The sequence below is a fragment of the Pristiophorus japonicus genome, chromosome 5 (genome assembly GCF_044704955.1).
Source record: "Pristiophorus japonicus isolate sPriJap1 chromosome 5, sPriJap1.hap1, whole genome shotgun sequence".
In the NCBI taxonomy this organism is placed as follows: domain Eukaryota; kingdom Metazoa; phylum Chordata; class Chondrichthyes; family Pristiophoridae; genus Pristiophorus; species Pristiophorus japonicus.
The window spans coordinates 214,061,590-214,082,230 of NC_091981.1; the positions used below are offsets into that span (position 1 = coordinate 214,061,590).

Below are 20,641 nucleotides of genomic sequence, written 5' to 3' on the forward strand. Positions count from 1 at the left end.
ATGCAATTGTAACAGCACAACATCTGCCCTGGCTGAGATCAGTGAACTCATCATGGTCTGGCAATTATTTCTGGTCTGTATGGCTTCACGCAGTGTATTTACCTACCAAGCCATCAGAGGAGCTGTACAGCATTGAATTTCCAATGGAATGCAAGGTATAAAAGTGATCCACACCCATATATTTTCTCTGTATCTTTTATGTAGCTTTGTGACTGGAGTGATCAAACGAGAACGGTTTCCTGCTTTTGAAAGATTACTATGGAGGGTGTGTCATGGCCACATCGTCTTACGTCATGTAGAAATGAATGTCCCAGCTGAGGATCCTATGGCTGTAAGAAAAACATTTTGTGCTTGCAATATTGACTAATTTGTTGTGATTTCTTGATTCAGCACTCTTGCAAGTATCTGTCATGTAAGTCATGGAGAGAGGCTTCGGGAGGGTCTCATGAGTGGGGGGACACTGAGGCGGCAGTGGTCCAAACTTTCCTTGTGGGGCCCAGAGGAGCACTTATTTTAAATGGCGTCTGCTCGGTGTCAGCTAGATTTTACTAAGAAGGGTGTGCTCTGCTCAGTGGGTCATTAAAATTGCTTTGGGATCCTATTACTCAGATAGGATCCTAATTTGCATATATTTATGAGGCTCTCGCCTGTGTCAGTTGGGCGCGTCAGCCGCCCAAGAAGAAAGCAACATTAAAACGGGTGCAGAGTAGCAAATGAGCAATAAGTTGTAACTGCCCTTCTTATAGTTCTTGCCGGGTGGACTGAGTTGAAATTCTCCCAAGGGGATCATTAGATTTTGAAATGCTTTACCACGTGGCCATTGGGAAGAGACTGTAACATCATTCAAAACAGAATTGGATAAGTATTTGACAAAGAGGAATATAAAAGGATATGAAGAAAGGGCAGGGAAAAGGAATTAGAATGGACAGCTTCAATTGAGGCTAGCATTGACACAGGAACAATGGGCTGAAGGGAAATACAGTCTCCTTCTGTACTGTGAATTCAGTGGCAACAGGAAAAAAAACGCCCAGTTTTCAACATTCATTTAAATATAAATTATCTGAGCACCGAAGACACATTAACAAAGCACATGAGATCTTTTTGCTGGTGTCAAAGAATGTCATACCCACGGAGCTTGTGATGGATGAACCTGTCAAATTCCCCAATGAACTTGTGCAAAACACTGTCACTGGTGTGAGACCCCAGACTTATGCATTTTGAGACAATATTGGCAGAGTTATTTTTAAAAAGTGGTTGAATGCTAATGCTGGACTCTGAAACAATTACACATGCTTCAACAAGGGCCCTTAGGCATGTTCCTTGTTTGCTTGATTATTGTGCAAAATAATTGAAAAATGGGTTGACTTTAGCTTTTGTAAGTGTTTTGTATTATGAATATATTTACTAATCTGAGACTGTGAGGACAATTTTAATCTAACCCGCCCGTCGGGAAACTGAGGAAATTGGATATAACGCTGGTTTTACATCCCACAAGATTTTCCTCTTCACTGAAGTCAATAGAGTGTGATATTGGACGGAGTGTGAATCCTGCATTCCACCCAATCCTGTGAGTTTCCCACAAGGCACATGAAGCTACAATTACCCCTATGTCATTCCCAATCAATCAGAACAATAAGTTTTTTGTTTCCTGTCTGATTTATACCATTGATTTGAGATAACTTTCCCAATTCTTTTTTTCTTTACCTGCAGGATGAATTCAGCAGTAAAGATGTGTTCATAGTTTTCTTCCAAGGGGAACAGTTTAAAAGCAAAGTGAGGAAGATATGTGACGGGTAAATATCCAGTGAGCTCTGTTAGCAGATAAATAAGAATAAATAGCCCAATATGAATTACTCTGGACTAGATCTGAAGCCTTCCTATCCCTTTTATTTTACAGGTTGCATGCCACAGTGTATCCTTGCCCAGATACCTTTCGTGAAAGAATGGAAATGAGTGTTGGTGCAAACATGCGAATTGAGGATCTTCACATGGTATGTGCTGAAGCATTTTATCTAGAAATGTAAGGGTAGATTCTCCTAAATGGGCACCTGCTGGGCACCTATCATCAAAGAGGATCCTGCAATGCTCCTGTCTCAGGGCCATTTGCATGGCTCAGGTGCACTGGATGGGCCTGGAATCTGGAAATCCAGATGAAATGCAGCAAACGAGGTCCAAACCTTTTGGCACCAAAAGAAGGGCATGATCCAGGGTCAGTGGAAGAAAGTGGGCTCAGCACTCAGTTCCACCTCCAACAACCCTGCATGCCCACTTAATGCTGGCAGAAGTTCAATGATGCAACGTTGCTAAGGGCGCAAATGTAGGAATTGCACTGTATGATGTAATCAATGCATGCCCATTTATGGACTCTTTATGTGCCTGCCCTCAAATAGGCTTGAAATTTGGATGGGCGAATAAAGGGTGGGGAACATAAAATAATTGAGTCCTGCCTCAAATTCTATCCCACCTACCAAGAATATAACATTTTAATGCCCAAAAATATGGGAATTCCCACCCCTGTATTCTTCAGATATGTCTCCACTGATGCTTTCTGTATACTTTTAGGGGGCCATTTTCCATGTACATAACTTTCCAGTATATTCTTGGGGTTTTGATGGAACACCACTTTGTTATTTAGCCACAGCCTCCATTTCTGTCTTCACATTTATTTTGTCATCTTGTGACCATTTATTTCACCCACATACAGTGATTTTGAAAAAGCTGATTAAAATCATTGAAAATATTTGTGGCCTTTGTAAAGGTTGCTATTTTTCTCCCTTATGTAGATGCTTTCCTTTAAGTGACTGCATTCCTTTAATTTTGGATCACAGTCCTTTAAGGTTATTTCCCACGTCCCTCTTGCAAGTTCCCACCACCGCAACCAATATTCACCTGGAGCCCACCATACACCTGTAATGTGGGCAGAACTTAGCCCAATGTGACTGCAGCAAGCACTGTGGTCGCTGGACTCTAGTCTCACTGCTTCAGCACCAAGAAGGGAACATATGCCCTGTAGGGACCAATGCTGCAATAGAACCTATTTGTTGGAACAGTAAGTATGGTATGAAAATGTAAAAAAGGAAGTAATCCATGTATTATTTACTCCAACAGTTCAGATTAAATCTTAAATTACCAAGGCCAAGTCAATATGTATTCTGAATGCCATTCAAACTCTCAGCTTAAATTACAGGACTAGATTCATCCTGTATTACCTATCCTTTTTTAAATATTTAATGCTATAGTCTCAGTAAACTGGAAACAACATTAAAAGTAATAAAAGCTGTTAAGACATTGCCGCTACATAATAATATTGTCACATGATTTTTTTGTGATGGTATAAGAAGGGAATTACTTGGCAGTTGTGCAGTAATTTCACAGCGAGTAGTAGGTTCTTGGCAATAATTACAACATAGAATCTCTGTGAGGAATTCAGATGACATTACATGTAGCAAGACAAAGCCCAAGTGGTTTGTAGCAATCATCTGAACTTCAAAATGAGATGGTTGCTTTGTAATCATCAATGTGTCATCAGCATTTTATTAGTGTATTGTGCAGTTCAAGGCACAGATTTACTACATTTTCCCAGGAACAGACACCACACACCACTCCATAGTTCACTCCATGGAGTAGAATATGCTGTCGCAACCAATGGCACATATAATAAATTTGGATGCAAAGGTCAATGAGTGATTAAAATCAATCAGAGAAATAGGATATTGTGAATCGAACAAACTAGTTATTTAGAAGCAAATAATGCAGCCATTTATATTATAATGGAACTGAGAACCTAGTATATATTGTACTAGTCTTAAGGGGGAAAACACAAATTTAAAACTTGTGTAGAAGTCTTTTCAAATTTTCAACATTCTTCACAGTATATAAATTGTGACAAGGAATTTCCACTGGGCTTCTCCCACTCCGCCACCATAGCCTAGGCGGACATTCAGTAGAAACCCCATTTTGCATGTGTAAAAAGAATTGCAAAAACTTAGGGGTTGAAATTACCCCTTCCCTTAAGGCCTGTTACCGCTGGAAATTGGCGACCAAGCTGCAGAGTGCAATGGTCGCCGATTTTTTTGTGTAATGGCTGCCTTTTTGAAAATTCCACTCCTGCGGTATCCCGCTGGTGACCCACTCCCCCCACTACTGCTCCGCTGTTGCCGATCTGTTCTAAGTGCGTCATCAGAGCCGCACCGCCGATGTTCCCTCCCGATGGCGAAATTCCGCTGAAAAAATCTTGCTCCCGCCGCACGGTACCAAAAGCAGCTTTTTCTGCCAGTGCACTGTACTGGGAGTCCTTCTAAACTGCCATGTCGGCCTGACAATTATGCCTATGGGTTCGGCCGGGCCGCCATCAGGCAGCCTGGCACCCCCTCTTGGGTGCCAGGCCGCTGGCCTGGCCGAAAACATCGCTACTGGTCCAGTGGACCGAATTTAAAGAATCGCACAGGGTCTCCCCTTTAAGTGAAGGGGAGAGCTGTGGTGATGTGGCGCCATGATGACATCATCAGCACCACTGACAGCAGCGGACACTACACCCACCCCCAACTTCCGCTCCTCTATACTGCGAACATCCGCTTACCAGCGCACATCCGCCCCCATTATGACCGACTTCCGGTCCGCTGGAAAAAAAAGCCAAAGAGCGGAATTTCGCTCAAGAGGCCACCGCCTCCACTGCGCCGGTAAATGCAACAGAAACAGGGTAGGTGTGCCCCATTTCCAGCGGTAGGCAATTTCGGTTCCTTAGCTTCTACAGTTTTACTGGGCTATTTGGCTGACACATTTGACAAGCTCAGTGAACCTTCTATTGCAAAGTAAGTATTGTAGCTTTTTCGTTATGTACAAAAAAGTACAGAGCATTGCCAAAAGAAACTTTGGCAGTGAAGCAGCTATATATGAACATAGGAAAATGACCGGCTGGTCCATCAAGCCTGCAAAATCATGACTAGACCCTTCCTAACTCCCCTCAGGTCAGTAATCTGCTGGGAGAGGCAAAAAAATAGAGAAAAAAAAACACGGGAAAAGAAAACATTTGGAAATTTCCGCTCAGACCCCCTCGGGTGATCAAAATCAATCGAGGAGATCACATTGACTGTTTCCATTAACTGTAAATGCACTTACCTTTTATATGATGCGATCTCTGCCCCAGCGAAGAACTGGTCCAGTTCACTCTTGACACCTTGCAGAGAGTGAGCACACACTGCACAAGTCACACATTCCAGAGGCTCACTACTCTGTGAGAACAGAAGAACCACCTCATATCTAGCCTATTCGTGCTGCTGCAAGACAATATAAATATGTTCCTGGAATTGTCTTCGGTGATTGTAAACTGTGAAATATTGGATGTAGCAGTTCTAGAGCATTTCACTCAGCTTTGCACAAAACACAGCAAATAGTTTTTTTGCCAAAAGGAGGTAAATGAATTGCAGTATTTCTTCTGGGTTCAAAATCCATTTTCAGAGGACTTCATAGTAGAAGCCTTGATTGCCTTCTGTTATATATGCAGATTATAGATATACTCTCTATGTAGTCACTGTATAGTTGCATATGATGGAGACTTGCTTACCTGATGTACTCAATAAGGTTTACACTGCGTATATATTATGCTGGCACCACTAGAGGGTGCAACTGGTGGAGACCGAGGTTTCCTCACGTGGTGGCAGGGGCTTTATAAAAGGGTAGCCACCCTGCGGCTGCCTCACTCAGGAGTTATGAATAAAGGACCAAGGTCACTACAGTTTGAATACAACACATTGCCTCGTGGAGTCATTCATAAGTACATTACAGGCATAACAACTGCCAATGAGTATATGGACTTACACACGATTCTGACTATGTTTGGCACACTAAAAGACTTCACAGAGGGTGATGATTGGGATGCCTTCACGGAAAGGATTGAGCAATATTTCTTGGCAAATGACCTGGCAGGGGAGACGGACGCATTGGCGGAGAAGCGCAAGGCTATACTGCTGACCAGTTGTGGGCCCGAGGTCTACCGCCTCGTCAGGGACTTGCTGGCACCCACAAAGGCCAAGGATAAGACATACAATTAGCTGACTGAACTAATTTGCGACCAACTAAAACCAAAACAGCGCATCCTCACGGCCAGGCACAGATTCTACACTCACCGCAGACCTGAGGGCCAGGAGATTGCAAAATATGCTGCTGACCTCAGGAGACTTGCGGCACCGTGTGATTTTGGCACGCACCTCAACGAAGCATTGCGAGATATCTTCGTTATAGGAATTGGCCACGAGGGCCTCCTTCACAAGTTATTATCTGCCGACACCACAGTCAACTTGCAGAAGGCCATCAGCATCAGTCAGGCATTCATGACCTCGACTTGCAGCACTAAGCAAATTATTCATCCTGTAGACTCAAGCCCGGCAAGTACTGTACACAGAATGGTGCCTTTAACAGGCAAGACTGTAGAACGTGGCTCTGCCCAGGGCAGAAAGCACAAATCTCAGGGTTCCAGAACTCAGAGTCCGCCGAGGGGTGCTAATCGAGTAGCACCATGCTGGTGTTGTGGAGGAAACCATAGGGCTCACCAGTGTTGATTTCCTGAGTACGTATGCAAAGCCTGTAACACGAAGGGCCACCTCCAGCGTATGTGTAAAAGAAATACGACTCACCATCTATCAGAGGGTAGATGACTTTGAATCCAGTGGGGAGTATGAAAATTTGGCCAGAGAAGCAGCTCAGCCCCAAGAAGAAGTGCATGGAGTGTATACCTGCACCACCGATTGTCCTCCAGTGAAGATGGAAGTTGAGATAAACGGCGTTCTTGTCTTCATGGAAGTGGACATGGGAGCGAGCCAGTCAGTGATGAGCCAGGATGTCTTTAAGAGGCTATGGAACGAAAAACAACCTGAACTGGTTCCAGTACAGAAAAAGTTGCGCACCTCCACCAAGGAGCTGATCCCAGTCCTTGGTAGTGCGGATGTAAGTGTAATCCATAATGGCGTGGTGCACAAGTTACCTCTGTGGATTGTTGCAGGTGATGGTCCAATGCTACTCGGAAGAAGGTGGATGAGGAAGATCCAGTGGAAATGGGAAGACCTCTTCACTCCAGCAATCGATGTCCCCGTGCTCAGAGGCAGAGCAAAACCTCACCTTCGCCTAGGCCAGGCACCAGAGAGCAGACCAGTGCAGCACCTGAGGCAGAGACCGTCCATCACAACTGCGTGGCAATGATCCAACCAGAACGACCTAAAAATACCTTCCCGGCTCCAGTGGCAGGGCTCCTGGGGAGGAAGATCAAATTCATCAGGCACTCTTCCAGCTTTTGTGGCAGACTTGCGGGAGAGAAGGATCATGGTAGTCGATCTCGAGGACAGAGGCAAGATGGCGTCCCTGTTACAGCAAGGTGCAGCGTGGCTGAAAAAAAAGATGGCTGCGACCATATCATGAGGTCAACGCTGAGGGACCAACACGTGGTGTCTAACAAAGGATTTGATTGGGGTAAAGCCAGCAGGGTTCTCTATAAGGAGACCTGCAACCAACTGAACTTAAAGAGACATTGTATGCATGGCAATCAATGTAACGAACTGATTAAGATTGTGAACAAAATGTTGTTGCGAGATGTCGGGAATAGAGTGTCCCCAAAAGTAGCAAGCGAGCGAATTCAGAAGGGTAAAGGCACGGAGCCTGATACCCTGCCCCAGGTCTATCCCATGCTGCAGGCACCCGATGGCACTATTCACCACGGACCTGGAAATGAAAACAGCGCCAATACGCGGAGTCGGCCGCCGTTGCCCACCACCCGGGTGGAGACGGTGCAGCCCCCAGACCCAGTCGCTACCTCGGCCATGTCCGGGAGTGAAAGGTCAGAACCAACGAGTTCCCCAAACGGGACCTGGAACAGCCAGGTTCCCAACACGTGGCTGAAAAAGAGAGCAGAAGATTCTGCAACCCTCAAGGGAGGACAGGGAGGCCACACACATCTGTGACTCTGCCCACCACTAGGCAACGGCAAGGGCCCTGAGCCCTGGCAAGGTGAGCAAACCAAGCCCATCCGCTAGCAAGGGGCGCAGCGCCGCCTTCAAATGACTAGGACCCCGTCCGGTTGCTCAGGAACCAGCGTCCTCGCATACCTGTACTGCTACCTCAGTACTGACCATACTGAATCATGAATGCAATCTACCCAATCCTGGTGCACAACCGTAAAACGTAACGAATGTAAGTCACTGAACCAAGGTGTCACAATACAAACTGTAAAATGTTTTTTTTCTTCCTTTCTCTGTACTTGCACTGTGTCTGATCCTGAAAGTTAATGTAATGGGCCAGCTCCATGATCTCGATATGGTGGGGGGGGAGGGCTTGGGGGGGCGGTGGAGTAAATGGACGTATGTAGCCATGGACACATACATAGATCACACCCAGAACCCACTGGCACCTCCACTGCATCATTGAACTATCCAAACTGGTAACCACTACCCAGCATTGTGGCAAAGGGACTTGGGGGTTAACAAGGAGAGAGCCAAGCCAAAGCACAGCCAAGGTGCAAGGGCTATTGGCACTTAAGTCTGGGGAGAGCTAAGCCAGAGCACAGTGCAAAGGTAATTGGCACAAAGGACTTGGGGGAGAGTGATGTTATATATGCAGACTATAGCTACACTCTCTGTGCAGTCATTGTACAGTTGCATAAGATGGACACTTGTTTACCTGATGTACTATCAATAAGGTTTAGACTGTGTATATACTATGCTGGCACCACTTGAGGGTGCAACTGGTGGAGAGCAGGGTTTCCAGCCCTGATGGCAGGGACTGTATAAAAGGGTAGCCACCCTACAGCTGACTCACTCTGGAGTTACGAATAAAGGACCAAGGTCACTACAGTTTGAGTACAGCACATTGGCTCGTGGGGTTATTCATAAGTACATTAGAAACATAGAAACATAGAAAATAGGCGCAGGAGTAGGCCATTCAGCCCTTCGAGCCTGTACCACCATTCAATAAGATCATGGCTGATCATTCACCATTTCCTGATTTCTCTCTATACCCATTGATCCCTTTAGCCATAAGGGCAATATCTAACTCCCTCCTGAATATATCCAATGAACTGGCATCAACAACTCTCTGCGGTAGGGAATTCCACAGGTTAACAACTCTCTGAGTGAAAAAGTTTCTCCTCATCTCAGTCCTAAATGGTTTACCCCTTATCCTTAGAATACGTCCCCTGGGCGTGGACTTCCCCAACATCGGGAACATTCTTCCTGCATCTAACCTGTCGAATCCCGTCAGAATTTTACATGTTTCTATGAGATCCCCTCTCATCCTTCTAAACTCCAGTGAATACAGGTCCAGTCGATCCAGTCTCTCATCATATGTCAGTCCTGCCATCCCAGGAATCAGTCTGGTGAACCTTCGCTGCACTCCCTCAATAAGAAGAACGTCCTTCCTCAGATTAGGAGACCAAAACTGAACACAATATTCCAGGCCTCATTAAGGCCCTGTACAACCGCAGTAAGACCTCCCTGCTCCTATACTCAAATCCCCTAGCTATGAAGGCCAATATACCATTTGCCTTCTTCACTGCCTGCTGTACCTGCATGCCAACTTTCAATGACTGATGTACCATGACACCTAGGTCTCATTGCACCTCCCCTTTTCCAAATCTGACGCTATTCAGATAATATTCTGCCTTTGTGTTTTTGCTACCAAAGTGGATAACCTCACATTTATCCACATTATACTGCATCTGCCACGCGTTTGCCCACTCACCTAACCTGTCCAAGTCACCCTGCAGCCTTTTAGCATCCTCCTCACAGTGCCACTCAGCTTAGTGTCATCTGCAAACGTGGCAATATTACACTCAATTCCTTCATCTAAATCATTAATGTATATTGTAAAGAGCTGGGGTCCCCGCACTGAGCCCTGTGGCACCCCACTAGTCACTGCCTACCATTCTGAAAAGTACCTGTTTATCCCGACTCTCTGCTTCCTGTCTGCCAACCAGTTCTCTATCCACGTCAGAAAATTACCCCCAATACCATGTGCTTTAATTTTGTACAACAATCTCTTGTGTGGGACCCTGTCAAAAGCCTTTTGAAAGTCCAAATATACCACATCCACTGGCTCTCCCTTGTCCACTCTACCAGTTACATCCTCAAAAGATTCTAGAAGATTTGTCAAGCAGCATTTCCCTTTCATAAATCCATGCTGACTTGGACCGATCCTGTCACTGCTTTCCAAATGTGCTGCTATTTCATCTTTAATAATTGATTCCAACAGTTTCCCACTACTGATGTCAGGCTAACTGGTCGATAATTACCCATTTTCTCTCTCTCTCCTTTCTTAAAAAGTGATGTTACATTAACTACCCTCCAGTCCATAGGAACTGATCCAGAGTCGATAGACTGTTGGAAAATGATCACCAATGCATCCACTATTTCTAGGGCCACTTCCTTAAATACTCTGGGATGAAGACTATCAGGCCCCGGGGATTTATCGGCCTTCAATCCCATCAATGTCCCTAACACAATTTCCCGCCTAATCAGGATTTCCTTCAGTTCCTCCTTCCCACTAGACCCTCGGTCCCCTAGTATTTCCGGAAGGTTATTTGTGCCTTTACTTCGTGAAGACAGAACCAAAGTATTTCTTTAACTGGTCCGCCATTTCTTTGCTCCCCATTATAAATGCAGCTGAATCTGACTGCAAGGGACCTCCGTTTGTTTTCACTAATCTTTTCTCTTCACATATCTATAGAAGCTTTTGCAGTCAGTTTTTATGTTGCCAGCAAGCTTCCTCTCATACTCTATTTTCCCCTTCCTAATTAAACCCTTTGTCCTCCTCTGCTGTATTACAAAATTTTCCCAGTCCTCAGGTTTGCTGCTTTTTCTGGCCAATTTATATGCCTCTTCCTTGACTTTAACACTATCCTTAATTTCCCTTGTTAGCCACGGTTGAACCACCTTCCCCATTTTATTTTTATTCCAGACAGGGATGTACAATTGTTGAAGTTCATCCATGTGATCTTTAAATGTTTGCCATTGCCTATCCACCATCAACCCTTTACGTATCACTTGCCAGTCTAGTCTAACCAATTCACGTCTCATAACATCGAAGTTACCTTTCCTTAAGTTCAGGACCCTAGCCTCTGAATTAACTGTGTCACTCTCCATCTTAATAAGGAATTCTACCATATTATGGTCACTCTTCCCCAAGGAGCCTCACACAACAAGATTGTTAATTAGTCCTTTTTCATTACATATCACCCAGTCCAGGATGGCCAGCCCTCTAGTTGGTTCCTCAACATATTGGTCTAGGAAACCATCCCTAATACACTCCAGGAAATCCTCCTCCACTGCATTGCTATCAGTTTGATTGGCCCAATCAATATGTAGATTATAGTCACTCGTGATACCTGCTAATCCTTTATTGCACGCATCCCTAATTTCTTTGTTGATGCTGTCCCCAACCTCACTACTACTGTTTGGTGGTCTGTACACAACTCCCACTAACGTTTTCTGCCCTTTGGTATTCCGTAGCTCCACCCATACCGATTCCACATCATCCAGGCTAATGTCCCTCCTTACCATTGCATTAATTTCCTCTTTAACCAGCAACGTCACCCCATCTCCTTTTGCTTTCTGTCTGTCCTTCCTAAATGTTGAATACCCCTGGATGTTGAGTGCCCAGCCTTGGTCACCCTGGAGCCATGTCTCCGTGATGCCAATTACATCATATCCGTTAACTGCTATCTGCGCAGTTAATTCATCCACCTTATTCCGAATACTCCTCGTATTGAGGCACAGAGCCTTCAGGCTTGTCATTAACACCCTTTGCCCCTTTAGAATTTTGCTGTAATGTGGCCCTTTTTGCTTTTTGCCTTGGGATTCTCTGCCCTCCAATTTTACTTTTCTTCTTTCTATCTTTTGCTTCTGCCCCCATTCTACTTTCCTCTGTCTCCCTGCATAAGTTCCCATCCCCCTGCCATATTAGTTTAACCCCTCCCCAACAGCACTAGCAAACACTCCCCCTAGGACATTGGTTCTGGTCCTGCCCAGGTGCAGACCGTCCGGTTTGTACTCGTCCCACCTCCCCCAGAACTAGTTCCAATGTCCCAGGAATTTGAATCCCTCCCTTCTGCACTACTCCTCAAGCCATGTATTCATCTGAGCTATCCTGCGATTCCTACTCTGACTAGCACGTGGCACTGGTAGCAATCCTGAGATTACTACTTTTGAGGTCATACTTTTTAATTTAGCTCCTAGCTCCCTAAATTCGTCTTGTAGGACCTCATCCCATTTTCTACCTATATCGTTGGTACCTATATGCATCACGACAACTGATTGTTCACCCTTCCTCTTCAAAATGTCCTGCACTCGCTCTGAGACATCCTTGACCCTTGCACCAGGGAGGCAACATACCATCTTGGAGTCTCGGTTGCGGCCGCAGAAACGTCTATCTATTCCCTTTACAATAGAATCCCCTATCACTATAGCTCTCCCACTCTTTTTCCTGCCCTCCTGTGCAGCAGAGCCACCCATGATGCCATGAACTTGGCTGCTGCTGCTCTCCTCTGAATTACAGACATAACACCTTCAGTCTAAAAGACAATTTGCTCGACCTTGTTGATGACTCTGTTTTGAGAGACAATTTGAAAGGCATGCCTTTTGATTAGTTTTGGATCTCAATTCGAAAAGAGTTCTCTAAATTGTCCCAAAGAGTCTCCTAATACTTGAACATTTTGTCTCAGCGTACCTGTGTGAAGTGGCTTTTTCTTTACTTACTTACATTAACAACATGTACAAAAGCCTCCTGAACATAGAGACTGCTTTGCAGTTGGAACTCCAATAGCATCTGTGCACCAGCAGCAAATAGGCTCATTCTACTCACCAAGACAAAGGTGCATCAACAAGCGTTCTTTTACGTTCAAGTTTATTCAGTAATGTAGTGTTGGTGCTGTGCTATTAATGTTCCTTTGTGACTTAAGCAATATGTTATTTTAACCAAGGAAATAAAATTTGCTTGTTCTATACAAAAATCTTTTTCTTAGAAACATGGGTCTCAAGGGCTAGACTTTCGGCTTCATTGTCGGCAATTTTCTCGGCGTTACAGCTGGTTTTCCGCACGGCGAGAGTTTCCACATAAGTTTTTGCTTTGGTGTCGCCCACTTCTGAAGGCGCCCGCTGGGACCACCCAACCATGTGCAATGCCGAGAACAACTGCCAGGGCGTAAGTTTGGCCTCAACCGCCGACATCCAGATCGCCGAGAGAACCGCCCTGTAAAAGCTGCTTTGACAGGGCAGTAAGGGGGGGACCCTGCAAAGAAAGGCAAGTTAAAGGTTCTGCAACTATTTTTTTTTAAATTTTAACATAGTGATTAGGGTTAAAGCTGTTTTGGGAATTCTTTGTATGTCCTTATTTTTTTTAAATTAATTTTCTTTTTAAGTTTTCCCCCCTCCCTAGGCTCAAATGCAGCCTCAGACTAAATTTTACCGTCCATTCCAGTAACAACAGCCCATGTTACTAACTTTCCACTTACCCGCTGAGAAAACCGCCGACAATGAGTGTACAATGCCCATTTTCTCACCGGGCGATTAGTTTTAATTATTTTAAACTTTAAAATGGTAATTCTCGGCAGCTTTTTTCGCAAAACGTCAGCGGTGCTTCTCAGCGGCCAATCGGGTGTTGAGGGCCCTTAGAGAAAGTATGGCCCCAAGTCACCAAAGGGAGGGCTCAGCAAAACACTTTGGCAACCGCTGATACGGGAGACATACTGTCCTTATAAAGCTATTGTACCTAATTGTTACGCCAAAAATGAAAGAACCGGTCCTTTGCCACGATGTACAGCTTTACACTCTCTCAGATCAGCTGCTTTTCAATAATGAAACTTATTCAGTACACAGAATAGACACTCATGACTTGATACAGAGATATAATTGGTCATTTATTAATCAATTGAATCTGGTGCATTCTGTAGCTGAATGAAAAGTGTTACACAATTTGCTCTGGTATAGTTGTTGGGTGTGAGAGAATCAAGTGCATCACAGTCAGTCTTGGTAAGAAAATATTAGCATTTTGAATTTCTGTGTTGAATCACATCATAATAGTGAAAACAGGGAAAATGAAAGCAAGGTGGCAAAGACTGAATAATAAGAGCATCATTCAGAATCTGTGTGAGTCACAGGAGGCAATGAAAAAAAAGCACTGAAATTCTGGAGCAACCGAGAACTTTGTGGTGAATTGATATGAGAAACAAGAGCATTTCAATTAAGTTCTGTGAGAAATTGGAGAGTTATAACAATGACTACATTTCAAAAGTACTTCATTGGCTGTAGAATGCATTAAGGTCGTGAAAGGTGCGATATAAATGCTAGTCTTTATTTCGGTCCTCACAGCAAATCTCAAGCAGAAATGAAACCATAAAGACAAAACAGTAAGTTCCTACAAGAACCAATTGTAATGGTGAATCTCTCTGAGAAATTAATGTTATATATCCTGTGAGTAATGAAATGTAATGGCAAATTACTACAACACGAGAAAGGAGAGCGTGATAGAAACATAGAAACATAGAAAATAGGTGCAGGAGTGGGCCATTCGGCCCTTCGAACCTGCATCACCATTCAATAAGATCATGGCTAATCATTCCTTCAGTACCCCTTTCCTGCTTTCTCTCCATACCTCTTGATCCCTTTAGCCGTAAGGGCCATATCTAACTCCCTCTTGAATATATCTAACGAACTGGCATCAACAACTCTCTGTGGTAGAGAATTCCACAGGTTAACAACTCTCTGAGTGAAGAAGTTTCTCCTCATCTCAGTCTTAAATGGTTTACCCCTTATCCTTAGACTGTGACCCCTGGTTCTGGACTTCCCCAACATTGGGAACATTCTTCCTGCATCTAACCTGTCCAGTCCCATCAGAATGTTATATGTTTCTATGGGATCTCCTCTCATTCTTCTAAACTCCACTGAAAACAGGCATAGTCGATCCAGTCTCTCCTCATATGTAAGTCCTGCATTCCCGGGAATCAGTCTGGTGAACCTTCGCTGCACTTCCTCAATAGCAAGAATGTCCTTCCTCAGATTAGGAGACCAAAACTGAACACAATATTCCAGGTGAGGCCTCACCAAGGCCCTGTACAACTGCAGTAAGACCTCCCTGCTCCTATACTCAAATCCCCTAGCTATGAAGGCCAACATGCCATTTGCCTTCTTCACTGCCTGCTGCACCTGCATGCCATCCTTCAATGACTGATGTACCATGACACCCAGGTCTCATTGTACCTCCCCTTTTCCTAATCTGCCGCCATTCAGATAATATTCTGCCTTCATGTTTTTGCCACCAAAGCGGATAACCTCACACTTATCCACATTATACTGTATCTGCCATGCATTTGCCCACTCATCTAACCTGTCCAAATCACCCTGCAGTCTCTTAGCATTCTCCTCACAGCTTACACTGCCACCCAGTTTAGTGTCATCTGCAAACTTGGAGATATTACACTCAATTCCTTCATCTAAATCATTGATGTATACTGTAAATAGCTGGGGTCCCAGCACTGAGCCCTGCGGCACCCCACTAGTCACTGTCTATCATTCTGAAAAGGACCCGTTTATCCCGGATCTCTGCTTCCTGCCTGCCAACCAGTTCCCTATCCACGGCAATACATTACCCCTAATACCATGTGCTTTAATTTTGCACACAAATCTCTTGTGTGGGACCTTGTCAAAAGGCTTTTGAAAGTCCAAATACACCACATCTACTGGCTCTCCCTTATCCTCTCTACTCGTTACATCCTCAAAAATTCTAGAAGATTTGTCAAACATGATTTCCCTTTAATAAATCCATGCTGACTTGGATCGATCCTATCACTGCTTTCCAAATGCATTGCTAGTTCATCTTTAATAATTGATTCCAACATTTTCCCCACTACTGATGTCAGGCTAACCGGTCTATAATTCCGCATTTTCTCTCTCCCTCCTTTTTCAAAAAGTGGTGTTACATTAGCTATCCTCCAGTCCATAGGAACTGATCCAGAGTCGATAAACTATTGGAAAATGATCAGCAACGCATCACTATTTCTAGGGCCACTTCCTTAAGTACTCTGGGATGCAGACTATCAGGCCCTGGGGATTTATCGGCCTTCAATCCCATCAATTTCCCTAACACAATTTCCTGACTAATAAGGATTTCCTTCAGTTCCTCCTTCTCGCTAGACCCTCGGTCCCCCAGTATTTCCGGAAGGTTATTTGTGTCTTCCTTTGTGAAGAGAGAACCAAAGTATTTGTTCAATTGGTCTGCCATTTCTTTGTTCCCCATTATAAATTCACCTGATTCTGACTGCAAGGGACCTACATTTGTCTTCACTAATCTTTTTCTTTTCACATATCTATAGAAGTTTTTGCAGTCAGTTTTTATGTTCCCAGCAAGCTTCCCCTCATACTCTATTTTCCCCCTCCTAATTAAACCCTTTGTCCTCCTCTGCTGAATTCTAAATTTTGCCCAGTCCTCAAGTTTTCTGCTTTTTCTGGCCAATTTATATGCCTCTTCCTTGGATTTAACACTATCCTTAATTTCCCTTGTTGAGCCACCTTCCCCATTTTATTTTTACTCCAGACAGGGTTGTACAATTGTTGAAGTTCATCCATGTGATCTTTAAATGTTTGCCATTGCCTGTCCACCATCAACCCTTTAAGTATCATTCACCAGTCTATTCTAACCATTTCACGTCTCATACCATCGAAGTTCCTTTCCTTAAGTTCAGGACCCTAGTCTCTGAATTAACTGTGTCACTCTCCATCTTAATAAAGAATTCTACCATATTATGGTCACTCTTCCGCAAGGGGCCTCACACAACAAGATTGCTAATTAGTCCTTTCTCATTACACATCACCCAGTCTAGGATGGCCAGCTCTCTAGTTGGTTCCTCGACATATTGGTCTAGAAAACCATCCCTAATACACTCCAGGAAATCCTCCTCCACCGTATTGCTACCAGTTTGGATAGCCCAATCTATATGCAGATTAAAGTCGCCCATGATAACTGCTGTACCTTTATTGCACACAACCCTTATTTCTTGTTTGATGCTGTCCCCAACCTCACTACTACTGTTTGCTGTTTGGCGGTCTGTACACAGCTCCCACTAGCGTTTTCTGCCCTTTTGTATTCCGCAGCTCTACCCATACAGATTCCACATCATCCAAGCTAATGTCCCTCCTTACTGTTGCGTTAGTTTCCTCTTTAACCCGCAATGCTACCCCACCACCTTTTCCTTTCTGTCTATCCTTCCTGAATGTTGAATACCCCTCCTTGTTGAGTTCCCAGCCTTGGTTACCCTGGAGCCATGTCTCTGTAATACTAATTATATCATATTCGTTAATAGCTGCCTACGCAGTTAATTCGTCCACCTTATTACGAATACTCCTCACATTGAGGCACAGAGCTTCAGGCTTGTCTTTTTAACACACTTTGCCCTTTTAGAATTTTGTTGTAATATGGCCCTTTTTGATTTTTGCCTTTGGTTTCTCTGCCTTCCAATTTTACTTTTCTTCTTCCTATCTTTTGCTTCTGCCCCCATTCTACTTTCCTCTGTCTCCCTGCATAGGTTCCCATCTCCCTGCCATATTAGTTTAACCCCTCCCCAACAGCTCTAGCAAACACTCCCCCGAGGACATTGGTTCTGATCCTGCCCAGGTGCAGACCGTCCGGTTTGTACTGGTCCCACCTCCCCCAGAACCGGTTCCAATGTCCCAGGAATTTGAATCCCTCCCTCCTGCACCACTCTTCAAGCCACATATGCATCTTAGCTATCCTGCTATTTCTACTTTGACTAGCACGTGGCACTGGTAGCAATCCTGAGATTACTAACTTTGAGGTCCTGCTTTTTAATTTAACTCCTAGCTCCCTAAATTCAGCATTTAGGACCTCATCCCATTTTTTACCGATATCCTTGGTACCTATACACATCACGACAACTGGCTGTTCACCCTCGCCGTCCAAAACGCCCTGCAGCCACTCCGAGACATCCTTGACCCTTGCACCAGGGAGGCAACATACCATCCTGGAGTCTCAATTGCGGCCACAGAAATGTCTATCTATTCCCTTACAATAGAATCCCCTACCACTATAGCTCTCCCACTTTTTTTCCTGCCCTCCTGTGCAGCAGAGCCACCTATGGTGCCATGAACTTGACTGCTGCTGCCCTCCCCTGATGAGTCATTCCCCCCAACAGCACCCAAGGTGGTGTATCTGTTTTGGAGGGGAATGACCACAGGGGACCCCTGCACTACCTTCCTTCCACTGCTCTGCCTGATGGTTACCCATTCCCTATCTGCCTGAGTAACCTTTACCTGCGGTGTGACCAACTCACGAGGCTGTTCACGACATCCTCAGCATCCTGGATGCTCCAGAGTGAATCCATGCACAGCTCCAGTGCCACAATGCGGTCTGTCAGGAGCTGCAGCTGGATACACTTCCTGCACATGTCATCGTCAGGGACACTGGAAGCGTCCCTGATTTCCCACATAGCACAGGAGGAGCATGACATGGGTGTGCGCTCTCCTGCCATGACTTAACCCTTAAATTAATTTAATTTGGCAACAATGCCAAAGGTTTCTTACTGATAAAGAAAAAGGAAAAGAAGAAAAACTACTCACCAATCACAGCCAATCACTTATCCCATTGGCTGTGACGTCACACTTCAATTTCTTTTTACTTCTTTTTTGCCTTCTCTCCCTGCTGCAGCTGCACCAGCTGGTTCCTCCTCCGACGCTGCCGTTCCGCCTCCTCAACTACTGGGCCCTTTATGGACCTCCCCTGGACTCCCGCTCCTCCTCCGATGCTGCCGCTCCCTCCTCGACTGTTGGGCCTTTTATGGACCTCCCCTGGACTCCCGCTCCTCCTCCGACGCTGCCGCTCCCTCCTCGACTGCTGGGCCTTTCCACATTCAAAGGACGATGATATTCATGTTGCGGTGGATCGTGTGACTGTCAAATCTTGGTGATATTTGGTTCGCATTTCCCATCTGCAAATCCTCCCTTTCTAATCCCCTGAGAGTCTGCACATCCAGGTCCCGAGACCAGTTTGCACCAGTTTGGCGGAGCGCACTCGACTGACGGTACAAAATAAGTGCCATTGCTCTAAGAAATATGTATTTAAAAAATATATCAGAAAAAAGAGGGTCACAATTGCATCAATGTAAGAAACAGAAGTGCATCAGTAAGAAATTGGTGTTTTTTCATTGTGCCAGTATGAGGAGTAACAATGTATCAGTGTGAACAAACGGTATTATATTGCATCAATGTGGAGAACAAGAATATTTGCATACAGTGTAACAGCATGAGCGAAAATCATACCATAATGCCTCAGTGTACAGTAGCTCATTGCATCAATTCGCTTTTTTTAATCATTCCGGGATGTGGGCGTTGCTGATGAGGCCAGCATTTATTGCCCATCTCTAATTGCCCTTGAGAAGGTGGTGGTGAGTCGCCTTCTTGAACCGTTGAGTCCTTGTGCTGAAGGAACTCCCACAGTGCTGTTAGGGAGGGAGTTCCAGGATTTTGACCCAGCAACGATGAAGGAATGGCGATATATTTTCAAATCAAGATGGTGTGTAACCTGGAGAGGAACTTGCAGGTGATGGTGCTCATATGCACCTGCTGCCCATGTCCTTCTAGGTGGTAGAGGTTGCGGGTTTGGGACGCATTGCCGAAGAAGTCTTTGTGAGTTGCTGCGGTCCATCTTGTAGATGGTATACACTGCAGCCACAGTGCACCAGTGGTGAAGGGAGTGATTGTTGAAGGTGGTGGATGAGGTGCCAATCAAGCGGCTGCTTTGTCCTGGATGGTGTCGAGTTTCTTGAGTGTTGTTGGAGCTGCACTCATCCAGGCAAGTGGAGAGTATTTCATCACACTCCTGACTTGTGCCTTGTAGATGGTGGAAAGGCTTTGGGGAGTCAGGAGGTGAGATACTTGCCGCAGACTATCCGGCCTCTGACCTGCTTTAAAATGGCCTTACTACTTTTACCCCAATCGTCTTCCTTGCGTGGAACCACGTGTCATTGCTCCATTAGCACTGCACCTTGTGGTTTGGACGCCATCTTTTCCCTGACCATGATGTCGACTGCCGCGATCTTCTTTCCCAGGGATTCTGCCACTGAAGTTGGGAAGGCACCCTCGGATCCATTCTTCCTCACCAAAAGTCCTGCCACTGAAACCGGGAAGGTGCGTTCGGGTTGTCTCGGCCAGATCATCACCACTCAGTCGTGATGAGCGGTCTGTGCCTTGGGGGCTGCATGGATCTGTTCTCCAGTGCCTGGTCCAACCGAAGGTGGGAGCTTGCTCTGCCTCTGAGCACGGGGGCGTCGATCGCTGGAGGGATGAAGTCTTCCCAGTTGCAATGAATCTTCCCCATCCATCTTCTTCCAAGTAACGTTGGTCCATCACCTGAAACAATCCACATTGGTAAATTGTGCACCGCACCATCATGGGATACACTTACATCCGCACTACCAACAACTGATATCAGTTCCTTGGTGTAGGTGCGCAGCTTTGCCTGAACGGGGACCAGCATGGGTCGTTCAGCTTGATCGTTCCATAACCTCTCAAAGGCTCATTACTGACTGACTCGCCCCCGTGTCCACTTCCATGAAGACTGGAATGCCATTTATCTCGACTTCCATTATCACTGGAAG

The 20,641-nt window shown here is 45.1% G+C and overlaps 1 protein-coding gene across 1 annotated transcript in view; it reads left to right on the forward strand.

Moving 5' to 3' along the window:
- LOC139263956 (V-type proton ATPase 116 kDa subunit a 1-like) overlaps positions 1–20,641 on the forward strand; it is a 242,186-nt gene that overhangs the window by 42,019 nt on the left and 179,526 nt on the right. Inside the window, exons 6-8 of the mRNA XM_070880048.1 lie at positions 205–331; positions 1,711–1,793; positions 1,898–1,991. Of these exons, the coding sequence (XP_070736149.1) occupies positions 205–331; positions 1,711–1,793; positions 1,898–1,991 (304 nt within the window). The remainder of the gene's footprint in view (positions 1–204; positions 332–1,710; positions 1,794–1,897; positions 1,992–20,641) is intronic.